General features: G+C 45.9%; 1 protein-coding gene across 1 annotated transcript in view; it reads left to right on the top strand.

Moving 5' to 3' along the window:
* PLCB1 (phospholipase C beta 1) overlaps nt 1-20785 on the top strand; it is a 990679-nt gene that overhangs the window by 779890 nt on the left and 190004 nt on the right. The window contains exon 16 of the mRNA XM_075339307.1: nt 8870-8966. Within this exon, the coding sequence (XP_075195422.1) occupies nt 8870-8966 (97 nt within the window). The remainder of the gene's footprint in view (nt 1-8869; nt 8967-20785) is intronic.

The following is a 20785-nucleotide window of genomic DNA, read 5'->3' as shown; positions in this document are numbered from 1 at the left end:
CTTAACCCAATTGAGCATGCATTTCACTTGCTCAAATCCAGACTTAAGACGGAAAGACCCACAAACAAGCAAGACCTGAAGGCTGCGGCTGTAAAGGCCTGGCAAAGCATTAAGAAGGAGGAAACCCAGCGTTTGGTGATGTCCATGGGTTCCAGACTTAAGGCAGTGATTGCCTCTAAAGGATTCGCAACAAAATATTGAAAATAAAAATATTTTGTTTGGGTTTGGTTTATTTGTCCAATTACTTTTGACCTCCTAAAATGTGGAGTGTTTGTAAAGAAATGTGTACAATTCCTACAATTTCTATCAGATATTTTTGTTCAAACCTTCAAATTAAACGTTACAATCTGCACTTGAATTCTGTTGTAGAGGTTTCATTTCAAATCCATTGTGGTGGCATGCAGAGCCCAACTCGCGAAAATTGTGTCACTGTCCAAATATTTCTGGACCTAACTGTATATATATGTAATAAACTATGTGGCAAAAAACATACTAAATAACATTTGTGCAGTCTATGCATTTCTTGTAAGAAATAGAATTGCCTCCATCAGATCCTCCTTCGCAGATGACCTCAAATCTGACCTAATAATTTTAAGGCTAGAGAACAGCATCTACAGTAACTTGGGTTGGAGGCAAATCCGTAACCACATGGGCAACATCTCTAACAATTTCCGGGTATAAAGGAATTGCCTCATGCACAGTCAGTTTTGATGAATGGTTGAATTTTTCTATTTCTTTGAGAGCAAGTGAAAAATTTTGCTGAAATCTGGTCAATCTGCTGCTATAGGAGACAGAGTGAAATGCTTTGCCTTCTCCATGTAATCCAAATACTTGTCAAAGTTAAACTCCTTATCTGATGAGGATGAAGATATGGCAGCAGTAGCACTGTCAGGACCCAAGTCCTCTTCCACCTGGCAGTCCTGTAGCCGCTCATCCTAACTTCTACCTCACTCTGTTGATCATCAAGCAGTATACAATGACTTGGGTCCACATAAACAACTGCCAGAAGAATTTTATTTTCTAATAGCTGTCTCTCTCCATTTCATTGAAGCAGAAAAATGCCATCTGCGCTTAAACCTCCTCTTTGGGACAGGCAAAATAGCAAGTTCTTCCACTCCCTTATGAAAATGCCAGGAGTTAAATCTTCAGCTTGTAATTTTTTAGTCACGGTAAATGGGTGATTAAGCAATTCCTTCAATTCAGCCACCTGTGTCTATTGACCTTTATTTAGGGTTACCTGAGGGTTCACCATATCTATAAGAAACGGTTTTAGTTCAATCATTAAATAAGTGCTGCCTCACCGAGTGGCTTGATCAACAATTGCCCTTTTCCCAGCACGTCTCTTCAAGATGGAATCTATTTTAGGGGTTCTGGTGGCAATAACCAATTTCCTCACTTTTCCAATCAGATTTCCAGCATGTCCCTCTTGCAGACTATCTCCTATTGCCAGCTGCAGCGTGTGCACCACACAGCGCATGTGATGAATATGAAAGTGTTTTGAAGCAGCTTCAACAAGATCATCTAATTCTAAAGTATCATTTTGCTGTTCTTCTGTTGTAATATCTGTTTGTTCCTCAGTTACATGAACAGCACTGTGGCTCCATCTCACACATACTGAATCCTAGATTTTCTTCTAGCTGTTGTTCATTACTCTCATTCATCAGTTTGATTGTACTTATCATGTTTGTAGCATTGTCCATTACAATAGCAAGAATCTGTTCTTTTTTGAGTTCGTAATCTTGCAGAACTTTTTCCACTAAGGCCTGGAGAAACTGGCTGGTGTGATGAGCTTTAGGGGGACTTTGCACACTATGACATCGCAAGCCGATGCTTGCGATGCCAAGCGCGATCGTCCCCGCCCCCGTCGCAGCTGCGATCTCTTGTGATAGCTGCCGTAGCGAACATTATCGCTACGGCAGCTTCACATGGACTTACCTGCCCTGCGACGTCGCTCTGGCCGCTCTGGTCACAGCGATGTCACACGGCAGGCGGCCAATAGAAGCAGAGGGGCGGAGATGAGTGGGACGTAAACATCCCGTCCACCTCCTTCCTTCTGCATAGCCGGCGTGAGCCGCAGGATGCAGGTAGGAGATATTCCTCGCTCCTGTGGCTTCACACACAGCGATGCTGCTGCAGGAACGAGAAACAACATCGTAACATCGGTCCTTCCGAAATTATGGAAATGACCGACGCTACACCGATGATACGATTTCAACACTTTTGCGCTCGTTAATCGTATCAAAAACGATTTACACACTCCGATATTGACAGCGACACCGGATGTGCGTCACTTTCGATTTGAATTTGACCCCACCGACATCGCACCTGCGATGTCGTAGTGTGCAAAGTACCCCTTAGTATCTTTTACTGCCAGTGTCTTGGTAATAATTTCTTTCTTGTTACAAACATATCGAACATTGATGGCAAAATAGTTCAGTGAAATGCAGTGACTCTGGCACCCAACAAAGGCAATGGGTTTCAAGATAGGACATTCAGACACATCGTTTTGTGAGGATCCTCACAAAGAATGAGCAGTCAGTTTGTGGCGTTTTTCTAATCTGCTTTTGCTACTGAAAGCATTATCTAGGAACTAAAAAACCTTTCAAGTGATGCGCTTTTTTAAAAAGCTGATCTGCTTTTGCAGCTGAAAAACGTATTCTCAAAAAACGCAGCAAAAACGCTGTGTGTGAATGTAGCCTTAGATCAGGAATAGAACAGCCATTTATAGGACATTTCATAACTTTCCCAAATTCCTATGAAAAAATATTCAGCACATTAGAGAGTAGTGATGCCCATCAGACCGAACCTCCCCTAGGTGAGTGTTATAAAGGTGTTTTTTTACGTTATACACAGCGGCCTGGGCTCTTATATACTCTAGAATGCTGTATATAAGAGCCCACTGGTGGTGGCCGCAGCTCATAAGGGAAAAACCTAGTGGCAGGTTCCCTTTAATTCCATAAATCGTATGTGAGTCACCCATTCAGGTATATCGATGCACAAAATAAATGTAGCTACAGTATAGAATCCTATAGATAAATTACTATTCTGTAACATAGGAAACTGTAAATGATCCTGTCTATTATTAATAGCTATGGCTGTAAAAAAAAACAGATTGCAGACGGATGATAATATTTCTGGATAAAACTGACAATTTTTTTATACAGTCGTGTGAACTTGGCCTAACTATCATAAAATATGGGGTTAGTTGCACTCATTTTCTGGACATCTTTACACCTTTTTTCTCAAATGCAAAATTGGAGCGCAGAGTACCCACTCAGTCTACAATAGTGGAAGTACCAGAAATGATTACAAGCATGTATAGTACTGTCAATATATACCTTGGTTCAGAATACACCTCCAAATGTTATTTGGCCCTTTTTGAGTGGTAAAGTCACAAAATGTGTCATTTGGGGCAAAAAAAGGTTGTGCCCTCTGTTCTATGTAAATAACAGTATCTGCCACCTAGTGGTACACAGTGATACCGCATCTGCTGCAGACAATACAAGACAAGCATTTTCAGAAGTGCACATGAATTGTAAAAATGGTGTTATACTGCCATCTAGTGTCTAAGATATGAAAAGGCTCTCCTTTATTGTCTGAAGAAATCGTTACAGGAATGTGTATAGAACTGGATTGAAACATTACCTCTGCAGTATATATGTATGTGTGTGTGTGTGTGCAACTATATATATATATATATATATATATATATATATATATATATATATATATATATATATATATATATATATATATATATATATATATATATATATATATATATATATATGTGTGTATATATATATATATATATATATATATATATATATATATATATGTGTGTATATATATATATATATATATATATATATATATATATATATATATATATATATAGCTCTGGCAAAAATTAACACTAGAAGTCCCAGAGAGGGGTCATTTAACATTTCTACCTTTGGAACCCAGAGATGGGTCAAATGACCTGAAGGATTTTAGCTAACATCCTATAATCACTGTTTTGTGTTCTGTAATTAAGGCCATTACTGTCGCACCACAGGAGGTTGTTGTTTTCCATTGAGTTTAGCCATTTCGTTTACTTCTAGTGTTAAAGGGAACCTGTCAGCAGAAATTTCGCAATAAACCTAAAAGATTCCCCTTCTGCAGCTCCTGGGCTGCATTCTAGAAAGGTTCCTGTTGCTATTGTGCCCCCTTTGAGACCTAAATAAATACTTTATAAAGTCTTACCTTTTTGTATGCAAATTTTTTTTATGGTAACAGGGGCAGGCTGTCTTGCGTCCGTTATTCGCCTCCTGTCGCTTTACTCCGTCCCCCATTGCTCATTTTCATACATGAGGACGTCGCCCAGTGCTCCCGAGGTCTCGCGCATGCCCAGTGGCACTATCGCGGGACAGCACTGTGTAAAGCGTGACCGGTGGTGAGGTGATTGCACAGGCGTGAGATTATGGGCGGCGCTGTGATTGTCATCAGCAGCGTCATCCAAGTACCCGCCCATAATCTTGTGCCCACGCTTTTCCCTCTGCCTCCACCATTATGCGTAAGTGCTGGCCATATGAACCCACATCACCTATTACGGCAGGCGCGAGATTGTGTAATGTAAGCAGTTCTTTGTTTGATGGCTTGTGACTATCCATCTTCCTCTTGATTACATTCCAGAGGTTTTCAATGGGGTTCAGGTCTGACCATTTCTCATTTATTTATTGCTTAGAAATTCGGAGACATGTTGTTAGTAGTTTATAGAATAAAATAACAATTTACATTTTACTCCAAAATATACCTATAAAGAGAAAAATCTGAAAAACTGAAAATTTTGCAGTGGCCTCTTAATTTTTGCCAGATATATATATAAAATTATGCACTATATGTTCAAAAGTTTCATGACACACACACACATTACACCTTCAACAACTTTTATGACTTCCTATCTTAAATCTATTATCATCACTATGGAGTTGGTCCTAACTTTGCAGCTATATTGCCATTTCTCTCAAGCAGAATCCTCGCTCTCTTGAGTTTATATTTGACTCAGATCTCTCCTTCACTTCCCACCTCAAATCACTTGTTCATGTCACCTCCAGCTCAAAAACATCTCTTGAATTTAATCTTTCTTACCTTTGACTCTGCTAAAACTCTTAGGGGTACTTTGCACACTGCGACATCGCAAGCCGATGATAGTGATGCTGAGCGCGATAGTACTCGCCCCCGTCGCACATGCGATATCTTGTGATAGCTGCCGTAGCAAACATTATCGCTATGGCAGTGTCACACGCACATACCTGCCCTGTGACGTCGCTTCCTAAGGGGGCGGGTCGTGCGGCGTCACAGCGACGTCACACGGCAGGTGGCCAATAGAAGTGGAGGGGTGGAGATGAGCGGTACATAAACATCTCGCCCCCTTCTTCCTTCCGCATTACCAGTGGAGGCAGGTAGGAGATGTTCCTCGCTCCTGCGGCTTCATACACAGCGATGTGTGCTGCAGCAGGAATGAGGAACAACATCGTACCGTCGCTGCAGCGAAATTATGGAAATGACCGACACTACACAGATCACCGATTTACGACACTTTTGCAATCGTTTATCAGTGTATCTAGGCTTTACACGTTGCAACGACGTTACAGGCGCCGGATGTGCGTCACTTTCGATTTGACCCTGATGATATCGCAGCAGCGATGTCGCAACGTGCAAAGTACCCCTTATAGTCTATGAAGATGATTATATCAAAATATTGTTTGTAACTAGAGATGGGTAAGTACCCCGTAATGTTGCTCTGATTCATTCTCGCTAGGTCTACTGCAGCTCTGTATTAATTGGTCTCCCTTCTCCAATCTATTATGAATGCAGCAGTCATGATCATATTTCTGTACAATAACTACACTGGTGCCACCACTTTGTGCCAGTCTTTACACTGATTGCCCATCTGCTACAGAAACCAGCATAAATGTATGACTCTTACACACAATGCTCCTCTCCTTAGTTCTGCATCGCACTGCATCTTCTCCCTCATCACTGTCTATCACCCTACTTTTCCTCTACCTTGCACTAACAACCTATTATTTACATCCTCTATAATCCAAACCTCTCACTCACCATCTTAGGGTCTCGTGCTGTACTAATTTTCTGGAATGCACTACCCCACACAATCTGATTCATTCCCAGTATCCACAGTTTCAAGCATGCCCTAAAAACACATTTCTTTAGACTGTCTTATCACCTCACTAAACTAACTGGTCCCCTGATTTTTGTTTTTGGTCTACATGTTGTAGAACAGAGAAACAGAATTCATGTAGAGCATACATAGCAGTAAAGCACCACTCCAGCATTTTTTTTATTGCTGTGCTGGAGGTGTGCTTCTGATCTAAGTCCCCTTCTCTTCCTCTTAGACCCGCAACACACATCCATTTTTTTTGTACGTGTGCGGTACGTATTTGCACGTACCGGAGACACGGAGACCCATGTTATTCAATGGTAGATGGCACACACACGTAAAATCACACGGAACGTGTGTCCATGTCGTAAGTACGTGTGTGCGCTTGTCTACACGGACGACATGTCCATTTTTTACCGGCAGCACGCAGGCACGCACCCGCTTTAGTCTATGGGTCCGTGCCTGCACAGACCGCACACAGAGTATGTCCGTGTTCAGCACGTATCGTCCGTGTCCGTTTTTCATCACGAAATCTGAAATACTTGTTACCAATCTAATAGGTCAATTGATGGCAAACAACAACACCAGGATCTCATGATGAATGATTAATAACGCTAATTGGGTAAGAATGCGGGCCTTTATAAACGGACAGCACACGGACAGCACACGTACGTATTTTATGTCAACACGGACATTCCACACGCACACACGGCTCGCATACGCCATCACACGGATGCCATACGTACCGGAGAAACGCCCCTAAAAAACGGAACACGGACCCGAAAAACGGACCGTGAGACACGTACGTTTTTTTGCGGAAGTGTGTTTTAGGCCTCATACTCACCCTCAGCCATTGTCACCTTCTATCGCTTCTGCTCCCATTGGTCTCCAGCATTTTGTGTGCTTGCAGATCGCTCTAGTGAGCCAGACATAATTTTTCAATGCAAGTCTATGAGTTTCTCATTGTGGCTCTCATAGACTTGCATTGAGTGGTCAGAAGTTACCTTTACAAGATGACGCCTAGAGCTGCCCCGATAAAAGCTGAAGATGCCGGGGGATGAGTATTACATTAGGCTCAGTGAACTTCAATTAGAAGCACCAAACCAGCACTGAAAATAATCCTCTGGAGTGGTGTTTTAAGCATGTGATACTAAAATAACAGAATGAAGCAGAAGTTGAATAACTTAACATAGGTGTGAACAGAGCCTATTGTAAATGAGTAAATGACTTCTATATGTTAATAATATATTCTATGCATTACAAACATTGTATAATTATTGTAATTACAACTGCACGTCCAATAGTCTCTTTGCTGTGCTGTCACTCTGTTATCTCTTCTTTTATTTACTGTATTTAGTGCAAGCAAAACAAATAACATTTTTGTGTTCTCCATTGTTATCTTTACTCCTGTTGCTATCAAAATGAAAGTAATTGGTTTAGTCATTCCTTCCTTCTCTTCTTTCACTTTCTCTCTTCTGTCCATACTTCTACCTACCTACCTTTTTCTTCTCTCCCTATTTCCACCTATTTTCCTAGCCATCCTCTTTTATTCTTTTCTACCTTGCCTTATTCCCTCTTCCAATGCCCACACCTTCCTTCCCTCCCTCCATCCTTACTCTTCTTTTTACATATTTATGTCCTTTCCATTCTTTTCTATATTCTTTGTTTCTAACCTTTATTCCTTCCCTCCTCGCACTTTCACCTCTTCTACCCTACTCTCATCTTCCTTCCCTATTTATCCTACTTTCTTTCCCCATCCTTCCGTATGTCCACCAACCTTCCCAACCTCTTTTCCCTCATTATTTTTTCCTTCTACCATTCCTACCTTGCTTTCTTTTCTCCTCCCAATTTTCCCTTCCATGTTTTCCATCCTCTACTACTTACGCAAACCTTTAATTCATTTTTGCCTCTTTCCTGTCTCATTTTTTTTAATGATTTGCTTATATTCATTTTGATAATAATTAATTATCTCTCCCTCACTGCTTCCTTTTTTATCGCCTACTTCTTTTATTATTTCCATCTACCTTTTTTAATTTCTTACTCTCATGTTTTCTTCTTAGCATCTTTCACCCTTTCCAACCCCTTCTCTTCTCCATTACTCTAACTTTCTTTCTTTCTTCCTTCTTTCTTTATATCCATCCATCCTTCCATCATTTCTTTCTTTGTCCCATGTTCTCCAGCTCTTTAATTTCCTCCTTGCTTACTCTTCTTTCTTCTTACTGTTCCTTTCTTCCCTACCCCTTTCTTCCTTTTCCACTTTAAGTCCTAATATACCTATCTTCCTTCTCTAGCTCCTTTCTTTCCAACTCACTTCCATCTTCTTTGTTCCTCTCATTGCTTTCTTTACTTTTCTTACTTGATCCCTCAATCATCCTTATCATTATTACTCTTTCACCAACATTACTTCCTTCTTTCTTTATTCACCTCCTTCCTTTACCACTTTGCTCCCTAAACGTTTTGCATTCCCCCTTTCTTCCCTACTTCTATATACTTTCCTTCCTTCTCTACCTCTGTTTTTTTTTTCTTTCGGTACTCTTTTCCTTTCTTGATTTCCTACCTTCCTCTCTTTTTGCCTCCTTTCTGACTTTCTTCCTTCTTCCTTTCTTTCCGATCTTTTCTCTCTGAAGAATTACAGGACAGATACATATTTTCATGAGCAATTAGGTTTCTTTTTATAATACTATAATTTGTTCCTTGCGATTGTAGGGCACAGCTGGAAATGAAGCCAGTGCCACAGAGGAAATGTCCAACCTTGTGAACTACATTCAGCCTGTGAAGTTTGAATCTTTTGAGACTTCTAAAAGTAAGTGACACGTTCAGATGACAGATCACTGCCGAGAACAAGACACTAAGGAACTGGGGCTGAATTCTTATAAATGGCAATAGTACATATTTATTATGCTGGAATCACTCCTAGTGCAAACTAAGCGTTAATTCTGGAAACCTCATTTGTGCATGATAATGAGAACGTTACATGTTACTGTCATACTAATTCTGTCTGTGAAGGTTGAGGCCGCTGTGGCTCCCAGGACTAAGCAATGGGCAAGAACGTCACATATACAAAGTACAAGCTGAATGTAACACTCACAGCCAGTGTAGTAGCAGCGAGCGGGATTAGTGGACCTTAGGGGGGACCCGAGCTTACCCTTTAGTGGGAGGGGCTTAACTAAGCAACCACCGTGAGGCGGATGCCAGATACTTCTCCAAGGGCAGTGACCGGGACAGTGGCAGCTGACTCCTAGGGCAGGTGACAGACTCAGGAATAGCCTAATACAGGTGGGGTGACTGAGGCAGGCTGGACAGGCAGGTATGGACAGGAATGGTGGACACAGCAGGGATAGACTGGTGTGGGAAGGCAGGTGCTGGAGATAGGCACAGAGATAATGAGACAGGAGCTCAAGACCTGACAACTAGCTAGGTAGCTGACTGGAGACCGACTGACTAACTAGAAGCATTGTGCAGGCACCTCCCTTAATGGGAGGGTGCTTTTAATACACAGTGCCTCTCAGCCATAGGTGGAGGGGCATTTCTGGAAATGGCACTTCGATCCTTTAAGTGGAAGGCCGGTGTGCATGCGTGCATCTTAGATACACTCTGGGAAACCCGTGCGGCATGCACAAGGCCTGGGAGAGGATGGAGGCAGCAGAACACATGGATGGCCAGGGGAGTGCAGGGGAGGATGCAACCTGACCAGGACAGTCAGTAAGTTGGAGTCTCTGCAGCCTTAGGCTACGTGCGCACTTTGCGTTTTCACCTACGTTTCAGCTGCGTTTTGCACTGCAGCATTTTCATGGCAAAATGCATGCAATTTGATTTTCCTGCAAAATCTATGGGAATTGTTGTTTTCTGGTGCGCACTTTGCTATTCAAAATGCAGCGTTTAATTTGCATATCTTTGGGCAAAAACTCAGTATTTAAAGAAGCAGCATGTCAATTGTTTTTGCCATTTGGGCTGCGTTTTGATATCATTGAAGTCAATGAGAAGTTGTAAAAAGCAAGAAACCTCAAAATTCCAGCGTTTTACATGCTTTTTAGCAGCAGAAAACATGCGTTTATGACATCAAAATAATGGAATGATATGTCCCTTTACACACACACATAGTCCAACAATTAAATTAATGAAAAATATTAATTTATTGTTATTTTAACCATAAATAGTATAAAATTGCTATAATTATATTAAATATAACTATTTTCGTTATGATTTAAATAATTATATTTGTTTTCATTTTTTTCCCTTTTTTCATAGTGTTTGTATGTTAAAACTTTATTTAGTAGTGTCTTTGTAATCAAAACGCACCTGATTTTAAGCAATGGAAAAGCAGGTAAAAAGCGCTAAAACGCGGCTAAAACGCGTTAAATACGCACGCGTATTTATCGCGTTTTTGTGGACAATAACAACTTTGGCAGAAACCATTTCTGCCAGAGGATGCGTTTCGAACTGCAACTACCTCGACGCAAAGTGCGGACATAGCCTTAAAGTTCTGGTACACTGAGCTTTAAAGCTGATTCACACATTACCATTTCCCACTAATATTTGTGACAGTGAGACGTTTTCAGGGGACATAAATGGCAATCCGTAACAAATTCTGCAGCCAATGTCAGAGCCTTCTAAGAGACAGTATGTTTTCATTTTACATAATTTACCATTCATTTAGGTAATTCAGGACATTAAAATTTATGGTATACTTGGGCAGGTCATCAATATCAGAATCAGTAGGGATCCTGCCCTGGTCAGAAGTGAACAGTATACGGCACACGAATACCGCAGCAGCATTTTGGCTGTTCTTGGGTACAGTAACAAAAAAGTTCTTGGTTACCATAACTCACCTTATATTCACTTCAGTGTCAGATGCCATTCGATATCTATGTTCTGGAAACTCCCTTTAAGGCCTCCGTCACACATCCGTGCCTCCGGTCCGTGTTTGCCATTTTTTACACGTACTGGAGACACATGCTTACGTTGAATCCTTTATTTTCATGTTAAAAGCCGCACATTAGTATTTTTGCACGGAGCGTGAGTACGTTCTGTGCATACGTGTGTCCATTTAGAAAAAGCGCTGACATGTCCGTGTTGCTCCGGGATCACGTACTCACGGACCCATTACATCCTATGGGTCCGTGTTGACACGTACGTGATACGGATGATGTCCGTGTGCTATCCGTGCGGTCCGTGTCCGTGTGGCTCAAATCAAGTTTGTTACAAAATTAAATACTTGCAGGTGGCCAAGGTACCATACAAAATCCAACATAAAAATACTAAGGGCTCCGTGCATAATGGCATGGTTGTAGTATATATCCAAGCACATTGGATAGCCAAGTAAAAAGACCAACAGGTTAATTAATTGTGGATAATTATAAGAATGTGCTAATCAAATCCACCTATGTGTCATTATTCCCAACAAATAATCATTAACTTCATTTGATGAAGATGTGAAAAACGGACAAGATACGCAAAGCATACGGAACACACACTGACGTGTTACACGCACAGAAAAACGTACACACGTAACACACACGTAATGCACACGGACACTACACGGAGAGGAAAAACGGACTACAAAAATGGAACACTGACTACAAAAATGGACATCGTCACACGTACGTTTTTTTCACGTTAGTGTGGCACAGGCCTAAAGGGGTTCCATAACAAGGTTCATATGTGATGGAAAGTGTTGGAACATTAAATGCTATCACTTATTTATATATATAGAAATATATAACTTCGAGACACTTTTCTCATGGAAAAAAGTCAAAAACTTCTGCAAGCCACATTTGTGCAAAGCTGCAGTGCCTTTACCTGATGAGAGATGTACGATAAGTATATAGCCAGATGGAAGACCGCCCCCCAGCCCGACAGATTTACTATCATTTACAACACAAATTGGCGTAAATGAAGCACAAGCTTATACCGACTTAGATCTCCTTTTTTGACCCACAGACAGACAAATATATACCCAATTTATTAAGAGCCATATGCCTCTTAATACTTTTTTTGCGTCTTCTTCTAGTATACGCGAGTGTAAAATTGGTGTATGAGACTGATAAAATTGGTGTATGAGAATGATAAAATTGGTGTATGAGACTGACCATAACTGCTACATTTCTGCTTCTACAAGCAACCACCAGATATATAGGGGTGCAGGAAGCTATCAGAGTAGCTGCCCGTCTGTCTGTGATGTGGATAATTAATGATAGAACTGATGGTCTCGTGAAAATGGTACCTATCAAGGCAGTAAGGGAACAGTCTGGTTATATTAGGCAGTAAGGGAACAGTCAGTTCTTGACATTGGTGTGTTGAAAGCAAGGCAAATGTTAAAGGGGTGCTCAATGAATGTAATAAAATGATCTCAGGTCAGGTAATTGAAATGAAAAAACACAGCTCCTGAGACCTGTGTCTCAACTGACAGAGGAGTTGTATTGTAAGCACATACACCAGTGCTGCTGGAAAAGGGTTGTAACAGGAGATGATATATATTTTCATGTAGAAGAGTGAGTGTGGCGCCCCAGGACCTGGTCGCCACAACAGCATTGCCCTCCCAAAGGGTTAATGCTGAGCCTGGAGGTAATTGGGAGGTCCATTGGCCAGCAAGTTTAACATCCAACGCAGTTCTCCCTCCGGCCAGCAGGGGGAGCTCTGAACCTGGGATTCCAGGGAGGATCCCCTTAAGTCTGATCTGGGGGAGGAAGTAGTGGTCAGTCTGTAGAGAGCAGTAGAAGTGAACAGACGCAGAGTGAGCTGTCCTGTGAATCTGGGGCCTAGAGCTAGAGTAGCTTGGCCCAGAGAAGCAGGAGTAGCTGAGAGGCAGCGGAGAGACTCGGACATCGGAGTCTGTGGCCACCAGGGCTTAAACATACTCCCTGGTAGCCGAATCCGAAGGGCAGGAGAGCTGCAAGCACCTGGCCCAAAAACATCCCAAAAGCACAGCTGCAGCATCAAGGCCCGGGGTGGACTTCAGCAGAGAAGCACCAGAGAGAGGGCCTGCGCAGCCTGCTACAAAGGGAAAGGGACGTACCATCAGTCCCAGCAGCAAGAGGGCCATTGCTGGATTCAGAGAAGCAGGGTCCTAGCATAACAAAGAAAAGCACAAGAGTAGGCCTCATACTCAGCTGGCCAGAAAGATCACCCCGAGTACTTCCAGGCCGACCGGATCCACATCACCACCTGTAATGGTCTCCCAGGACTGGACTGTTTCCAAAGTAAAGAGGAAAAGGTAAAGAGACTGTTGTTTGTGCCTGGTTCTTTCATTGCCTGTCGGCCCTGCACCGTGTTAGCCACACAACCTCATAGACTTCCACGAGCACTAACAGTGTCCCCGGGGCTCCGCTCCACCTGTGGGGAGCAGTACCACCATTGCTGCTATAACATCACCCCGGAGGCCTCACACAGCAGCGGCGGCTTAATAGCCGCAGACCACAGGTGGCGTCACGAACACCAACTTTATTCACCAAGCCACATATTTTACTGACACCCACCAGGGCCACGGAGCCGGGCCCAGCCACCACTGACTACCACCGGACTAGTCCGGCCCGGCACCGGGTGTCCCATAGCCCTGGGGTGGGCGAGTCAACTTTGGCGTCACGAACAGGATTTCGTGCCCGGTCCCACCGGGTACTGTGCGCCTGAAGAATTGCGCTTAAAAGACTGTGTTACTGCGTGTTTCACTGTTTGAAAACTGCCGCCGCCATTAGCCCCGCTGAGCGCAGGAAGAAGGGGGGCGTGCCTGACAAAGAGCGCGAAGGGAGCGCGCCATCAGAGCAGAGCGCTGTTAACCCCGCGCGACCCAGAAGGGAATTTGAAAAGTGAACGGAGCCTGGTAAGGTTCACTAAGGGGGAGGAAGATGTCCGACTCAGAGGGAGGACAGGTGGCTGCCATAGCCCGAGACGCCGCAGCACCAGCCGACGCAATCCCAGTCGCCGTCGCCCCAGCCCCCGCTGTAGCGCCGGTAATGCCGATCACAATGCCGTACATCCCGGGAGCAGAATGGCTGCCGCAGTACTCCGGGGAGTCCCATACCTTGAGCGACTTCAGAGAAAGCCTACACAGCTTGTTCCGGGTGTATCCGCTGACTGAGAGCCAGAAGGTGGGCATATTAATGGGGCAGCTAGCCGGCGCGGCCCAGCGTGAAGTGAAGTCCTGGCCTGATACAGATAAAGGGACAGTAACCCAGATACTGGCCAAGCTAAAGAGTACTTTTGACACCCGCACCGCAGCAGAAATAAAGATGAGATTCTTTGGGTGCAAACAACGGGCCACAGACAGCATAAGGGACTATGCCTTAAACTTGCAGGAGGCCCTGAAAGCAGTTAAACAGGTGGACCCAGAGAGTGTACGTGAAGAACACAAACTCCTAACTGAGCAGTTCATAGAGGGGCTCCTGTCAGATGCCCACAGGACCCAGCTGCGTATCATGGTCCTGCAGAACCCTGCTCTGGACTTTGCAAAGTTTAAGGACCAGGCCATCCGGGTACTGAGAGAATCTACACCGAATGACCCAGTATCCCTCCGACCTCTTGCTATCACGTACCCTGGGGTGGTGCCTGCAACACCAGCTGCTGCAGGGGCCGAGGCGCAGTCCCTGGAAAAGGATCCCACTGCAGAGCTCAGACAGAAGGTCCGGGAGCTGACCAAAACTGTAGCTGCCCTTGCCAAGACCGTGCAGTCTCTACAAGTGACCCCATCACCTGCAAGAATCGAGTTGGCCTCCAGCCCAGATGACGTCCCATGGATGCGACAGAGGAGGATTCCGCCGACCCGAGGCAGAGACACAGACCGGTATGATTCAACGGGACAACCGATCTGCCGCTGCTGCAGCCAGGCGGGCCACATTGCACGACACTGTCCTTTAAATGGGCCGAGCCTGGGGCCAGGAGCCGACCCCCAGGTGTAAGGAAGCCCGGCTCAACCCCCAGCCGCAGCCAGTATGTGGGAGGACGACCGGTCCTTCCTATTGTGCTGGATGGGATCCCTTTGAATGCTCTCCTGGATACGGGGTCCCAGGTAACAACCATCCCCTATAAACTGTACAAAAGATATTGGGCTGATTCAGACATTGACCATGGCCCAGATGATGATTTAACAATTGTGGCCAGTAATGGTCAGCCCTTGCCTCAAATTGGGTACAAAGAAGTAACCATTAAAGTGGGGAGGGTAGAATTGCCATGTCAGGGGATGATAATTGTAGATATTGATCGCAAAGAATCTGACCCACTGCTAACCATTGGTACAAATGTGATAGAAAATTGTATTGCCGAAGTGATAATTTTGTTGCAACAGGCGTCTGAAACTGCCAGCTCCGGGCAGCAGCGTGCCCTACAGAGGGAGATCCGAGCCCTGATGAGGAGGCAGCAGGTAGAGCTGGCCGGAGGAGAAATTGGCAGTGTGAGGGTAAGTGACCCCCTCCCCATTGCAATACCCCCAAGAAGTGAAATGTTGATATGGTGTCGGGCAGCAATAGGCCTCAAGGGTCAGGACTACCATGCCTTGGTAGAACCGGTGTATTCAGACAGTAGGCCTGGAGTCCTGATAGCCAGAGGGGTAGCAGACGTCCGCAAGGGGAGAGTGCCCGTCCGTGTCCTGAATTGTGGGGAGGAGGAAGCCAAATTGCCCCGGTACGCCACGGTAGCAAAACTGTACACTGTCAGCAACAATACCATCAAAGCAGTGGAACCCTTGATCCCGTCCGACCAGGCGGAAGACAATGGCTCCAAGGGGCAGCTGGAAGACTGGTGCCAAAAATTACATGTGGGCACCGACTCCACCCCCTCACACCAAAAGCAGGAGGGGGTTTACCGGGTGGTACAGGAGTACGAGCGGGTCTTCAGCAAACACCCCCTAGATTTTGGGCAGGTGAAAGGGGTTAAACATCAAATCCCCACGGGTGATCATCATCCCATTAAAGAGAGATACCGCCCTGTACCCCCCGCACAGTATCAGCGTGCCAAAGAAATGTTACGGGAAATGAAGGAGGCTGGGGTTATCAGAGATAGTTGTAGCCCCTGGGCAGCTCCACTAGTGCTCGTAAAGAAAAAAGATGGTACAATGAGAATGTGTGTAGATTACAGGCAAATTAACCGCATTACACATAAAGATGCTTATCCACTGCCCAGAATAGAGGAGTCACTAACAGCCTTAAAGTCAGCTAACTATTTCTCCACCTTGGATCTCACCAGTGGGTATTGGCAGGTTCCCGTGGCAGAGGCGGACAAGGAGAAGACTGCATTCACGACACCAATGGGCCTCTGTGAGTTCAACTGTATGCCATTCGGGCTCTGCAACGCCCCAGGGACATTCCAAAGGTTGATGGAGTGCTGCTTGGGCCACAACAACTTTGAAACCGTGCTGTTGTACCTGGATGACGTCATAGTCTACTCCAAGACTTATGAAGACCACCTGAGGCACTTAGCAGAAGTGTTTGAGTCCTTGTCGAAATATGGCCTGAAGATAAAGCCGTCCAAATGTCACCTCTTGAAGCCAAAGGTACAGTACCTGGGTCATGTGGTCAGCGCAGAGGGTGTGGCACCTGATCCGGAGAAAGTCACCGTAATCAAGGACTGGCCAAGACCCACCACGGTAAAGGAGGTGCGGCAGTTCCTTGGGCTGGTGGGCTACTACCGAAGGTTCATTGATGGTTTCACCAAGATAGCAGCGCCCCTTCAAGATCTCCTGGTGGGCCAGCCAAAGCAGGCTAAGAAGCAGAGCCCTCCATTTGAATGGAGCAGCCAACTAGAAACATCCTTTGTCCGGCTGAAAGGGGCTCTCACGGGAGAAGAAATTCTGGCCTACCCTGACTACAGCCAGCCGTTTGTACTGTATACAGACGCCAGCAACGTGGGACTGGGAGCAGTTCTGTCCCAGGTGCAGGGAGGCAGAGAGAGGGTGATAGCGTACGCCAGTAGGAAGCTTCGGCCCACAGAAAGGAATCCAGAAAACTACAGTTCCTTCAAGCTGGAGTTCCTCGCTATTGTTTGGGCAGTGACTGAAATCTTCAAGCACTATCTGGCATCGGCCAAGTTCACCATCTTCATGGACAACAATCCGTTGACACACCTGGCAACAGCCAAGTTAGGTGCGTTGGAACAGCGATGGATGGCCCGGATGTCTAACTTTGACTTTACCATCAAGTATCGGGCTGGCAAGAAGAATAACAATGCTGATGCGCTGTCCAGAATGCCTCACTTACCCGAGTCTGGAGAAGACCTGGATGAACTCGAAGAGATAGAGTTACCGGCTTTCCATCACCAAGGTGTTTCCCAGTGTGAGCATGCTGTCGGAGTGAAGCGCTCGAGCCAGCACGAGGTCTCGGTCAATCCATTACTCCACCATAATTGGGAAGAGACACAGAACGGTGACACGGCCGTGCGATTGGTCAAAGAAAAGCTAGCACAAGCTGAGACTCATCTTGGCCCAGATGCTCCAGAAGAAGCCCAGCAGTTGTGGAAGGAGAGGGGACGACTGTTCACCTATCAAGGCAAGCTCTGTAAGAGATATGTCAACTGGCGAACGAATGAACTCGTCTGGCAGATAGTGGTTCCGCAGAGGGATGCTCCAATGGTCCTAGCAGCTTATCATGATAATGCAGGACACTTCGGGTGGAAGAAGTTGGAGACCCTACTCCGTGATCGGTTCTACTGGGTGCACATGAGAAAGACAGTCGAGAAGTGGTGCCGAGACTGTGGTCCGTGTAACCTGAGGCGGAAAGATGATGCCAGCCAGAGGTCTCCCCTACAGCCAATTGTCACGAAGCAGCCCCTGGAGTTGGTGGCCCTGGACCACGTGAAGTTAACACCAAGCCGGTCAGGCTATGTGTACGCCCTCACCATTGTGGACCATTACTCTCGTTTCCTGGTAGTAGTGCCAGTGAAGGACCAGACAGCCAGAACAGCAGCGAGAGCATTTCAGGCCTACTTTTGTCGACCTCACGGTTACCCTGAAAGGGTACTGACTGATCAGGGTCCTGCATTCGAGGTAGAAGTGTTCCAAGAGTTCTGTAACATGTACGGTTGTAAGAAAATCAGAACCACACCGTACCACCCCCAAACCAATGGATTGTGCGAGAAGATGAACCATGTGGTTATTGACATGCTCAAGACTCTACCTTTGGAAGAAAGAAACCAATGGCCAAAAAAGTTACCAGATCTGGTAGACTTGTACAACCATATCCCGGTAAATTCGACTAACTGCAGCCCTGCTTACCTGATGCGAGCCAGACCTGGCAAGTTACCTGTAGACTTTGAGATGGGGACTGTGTCACCTGAGGCGGTTCAGGAAATAGAGGATTGGGATACAGAGCGGCAGCAGCGGTACCGCAAGGTTCAGGAATGCGTAGAGAGGAGCCTGTCTCAAGCAAGAACGAGACAAGAGCAGCATTACAATCAAACAGCCCCAGCCACTCCCTTAGCACCTGGAGAACAAGTCCTCAAGAAGAAGCAGAGGACGCATAAATTGGATGATCAGTGGGAAAACGAGCCCTACACCATTATCCCCTCCAACTTTGACAATAGTAAGGTATGCCTCATAAGCAAGGATGAAGGCAAGACCTATCAAGCAGTTTCTCGGGACCGCCTGAAAGCGTGCCCTGAACGGTGCAGAACCCAAAAAGAAGTAGAAGAAGTACAAGAAAGTCCCCAAAGTCAAGAAAAAGAGGAAGAGATGATCCAAACAATCCTTGGAAAATTCCCCAAAACTTGGACCCGAATAAACAATGCCATAGTGGTACCAGTCTTGACGTTCCCGCAGTTGGTCGAGCCAGAAACAGAAGAGGTTCCAGATCCACCTAAAGAACTGGCTGCTCCAACACGAGGTGACACGCCAGCAGTGGAACAGGAGGTTCAACCCCCTGCCAGTGGTGAACCTGCCGTACCCTTGGCGAATCTGAGATCCCGTAGGCAACCGACATGTATCCCTGTCAGGGTTAGGCCTACCAATCACACGGGGGGGGGCAGACACTCTAAGTAGTCAGGGACAAACCCCAGAGCTACGCCGGTCCCAACGTAGCACTCGGGGACAGCCCCCTCCAAGGTATAGAACATAGAAAGTAAAATACCTAACAGAATGTAAATAGTTATGTGAAATGTCTGTAATGTTGTGTATAAAATGCTTTTTTGTCTTAGGCGATTAAGTAAATGGACAATTGGGCCACTGGACTATGGGTGGCCAACACCTAAATTGTTCATAGTTAGCACCCGTGTGCTCAACACCCCTGAAGAAAAACTCGTCCGGCGTGCATAGAGTGGGGTCATCAATGCTCTGACGCACGCCCAGAGCCTACGTTGGGGGTTTGATCGCGGCGGGTCCCCCATGGAGCAGTGTAATGGACACCCGGCAGGGAGCCACACTGGACTCTTATAGTAGTGTTTAAGTTTGTAACGTTTAAGTAATGCGCCTCCCATAATGGGATGAGATGTTGTAACATGTTGTGTTTGTTTTCACAGTCCGGGAGTACTGAATTTAACTAAGGGGGAGTGTGGCGCCCCAGGACCTGGTCGCCACAACAGCATTGCCCTCCCAAAGGGTTAATGCTGAGCCTGGAGGTAATTGGGAGGTCCATTGGCCAGCAAGTTTAACATCCAACGCAGTTCTCCCTCCGGCCAGCAGGGGGAGCTCTGAACCTGGGATTCCAGGGAGGATCCCCTTAAGTCTGATCTGGTGGAGGAAGTAGTGGTCAGTCTGTAGAGAGCAGTAGAAGTGAACAGACGCAGAGTGAGCTGTCCTGTGAATCTGGGGCCTAGAGCTAGAGTAGCTTGGCCCAGAGAAGCAGGAGTAGCTGAGAGGCAGCGGAGAGACTCGGACATCGGAGTCTGTGGCCACCAGGGCTTAAACATACTCCCTGGTAGCCAAATCCGAAGGGCAGGGGAGCTGCAAGCACCTGGCCCAAAAACATCCCAAAAGCACAGCTGCAGCATCAAGGCCCGGGGTGGACTTCAGCAGAGAAGCACCAGAGAGAGGGCCTGTGCAGCCTGCTACAAAGGGAAAGGGACGTACCATCAGTCCCAGCAGCAAGAGGGCCATTGCTGGATTCAGAGAAGCAGGGTCCTAGCATAACAAAGAAAAGCACAGGAGTAGGCCTCATACTCAGCTGGCCAGAAAGATCACCCCAAGTACTTCCAGGCCGACCGGATCCCCATCACCACCTGTAACGGTCTCCCAGGACTGGACTGTTTCCAAAGTAAAGAGGAAAAGGTAAAGAGACTGTTGTTTGTGCCTGGTTCTTTCATTGCCTGTCGTCCCTGCACCGTGTTAGCCACACAACCTCATAGACTTCCACGAGCACTAACAGTGTCCCCGGGGCTCCGCTCCACCTGTGGGGAGCAGTACCACCATTGCTGCTATAACATCACCCCGGAGGCCTCACACAGCAGCGGCGGCTTAATAGCCGCAGACCACAGGTGGCGTCACGAACACCAACTTTATTCACCAAGCCACATATTTTACTGACACCCACCAGGGCCACGGAGCCGGGCCCAGTCACCACTGACTACCACCGGACTAGTCCGGCCCGGCACCGGGTGTCCCATAGCCCTGGGGTGGGTGAGTCATGAGCACAAGGAGTTTTTTCTTTTCCAGTTTCAGTCCTTTCTGCACAGTCAGCGAGGAAAAGGTATATTTCTTCTCCTGTCACA

Source organism: Anomaloglossus baeobatrachus, chromosome 3, assembly GCF_048569485.1.
Source record: "Anomaloglossus baeobatrachus isolate aAnoBae1 chromosome 3, aAnoBae1.hap1, whole genome shotgun sequence".
In the NCBI taxonomy this organism is placed as follows: domain Eukaryota; kingdom Metazoa; phylum Chordata; class Amphibia; order Anura; family Aromobatidae; genus Anomaloglossus; species Anomaloglossus baeobatrachus.
The sequence above is the reverse complement of the archived record's forward strand: the minus strand, read 5'-3'. Positions and strand labels throughout refer to the sequence as shown.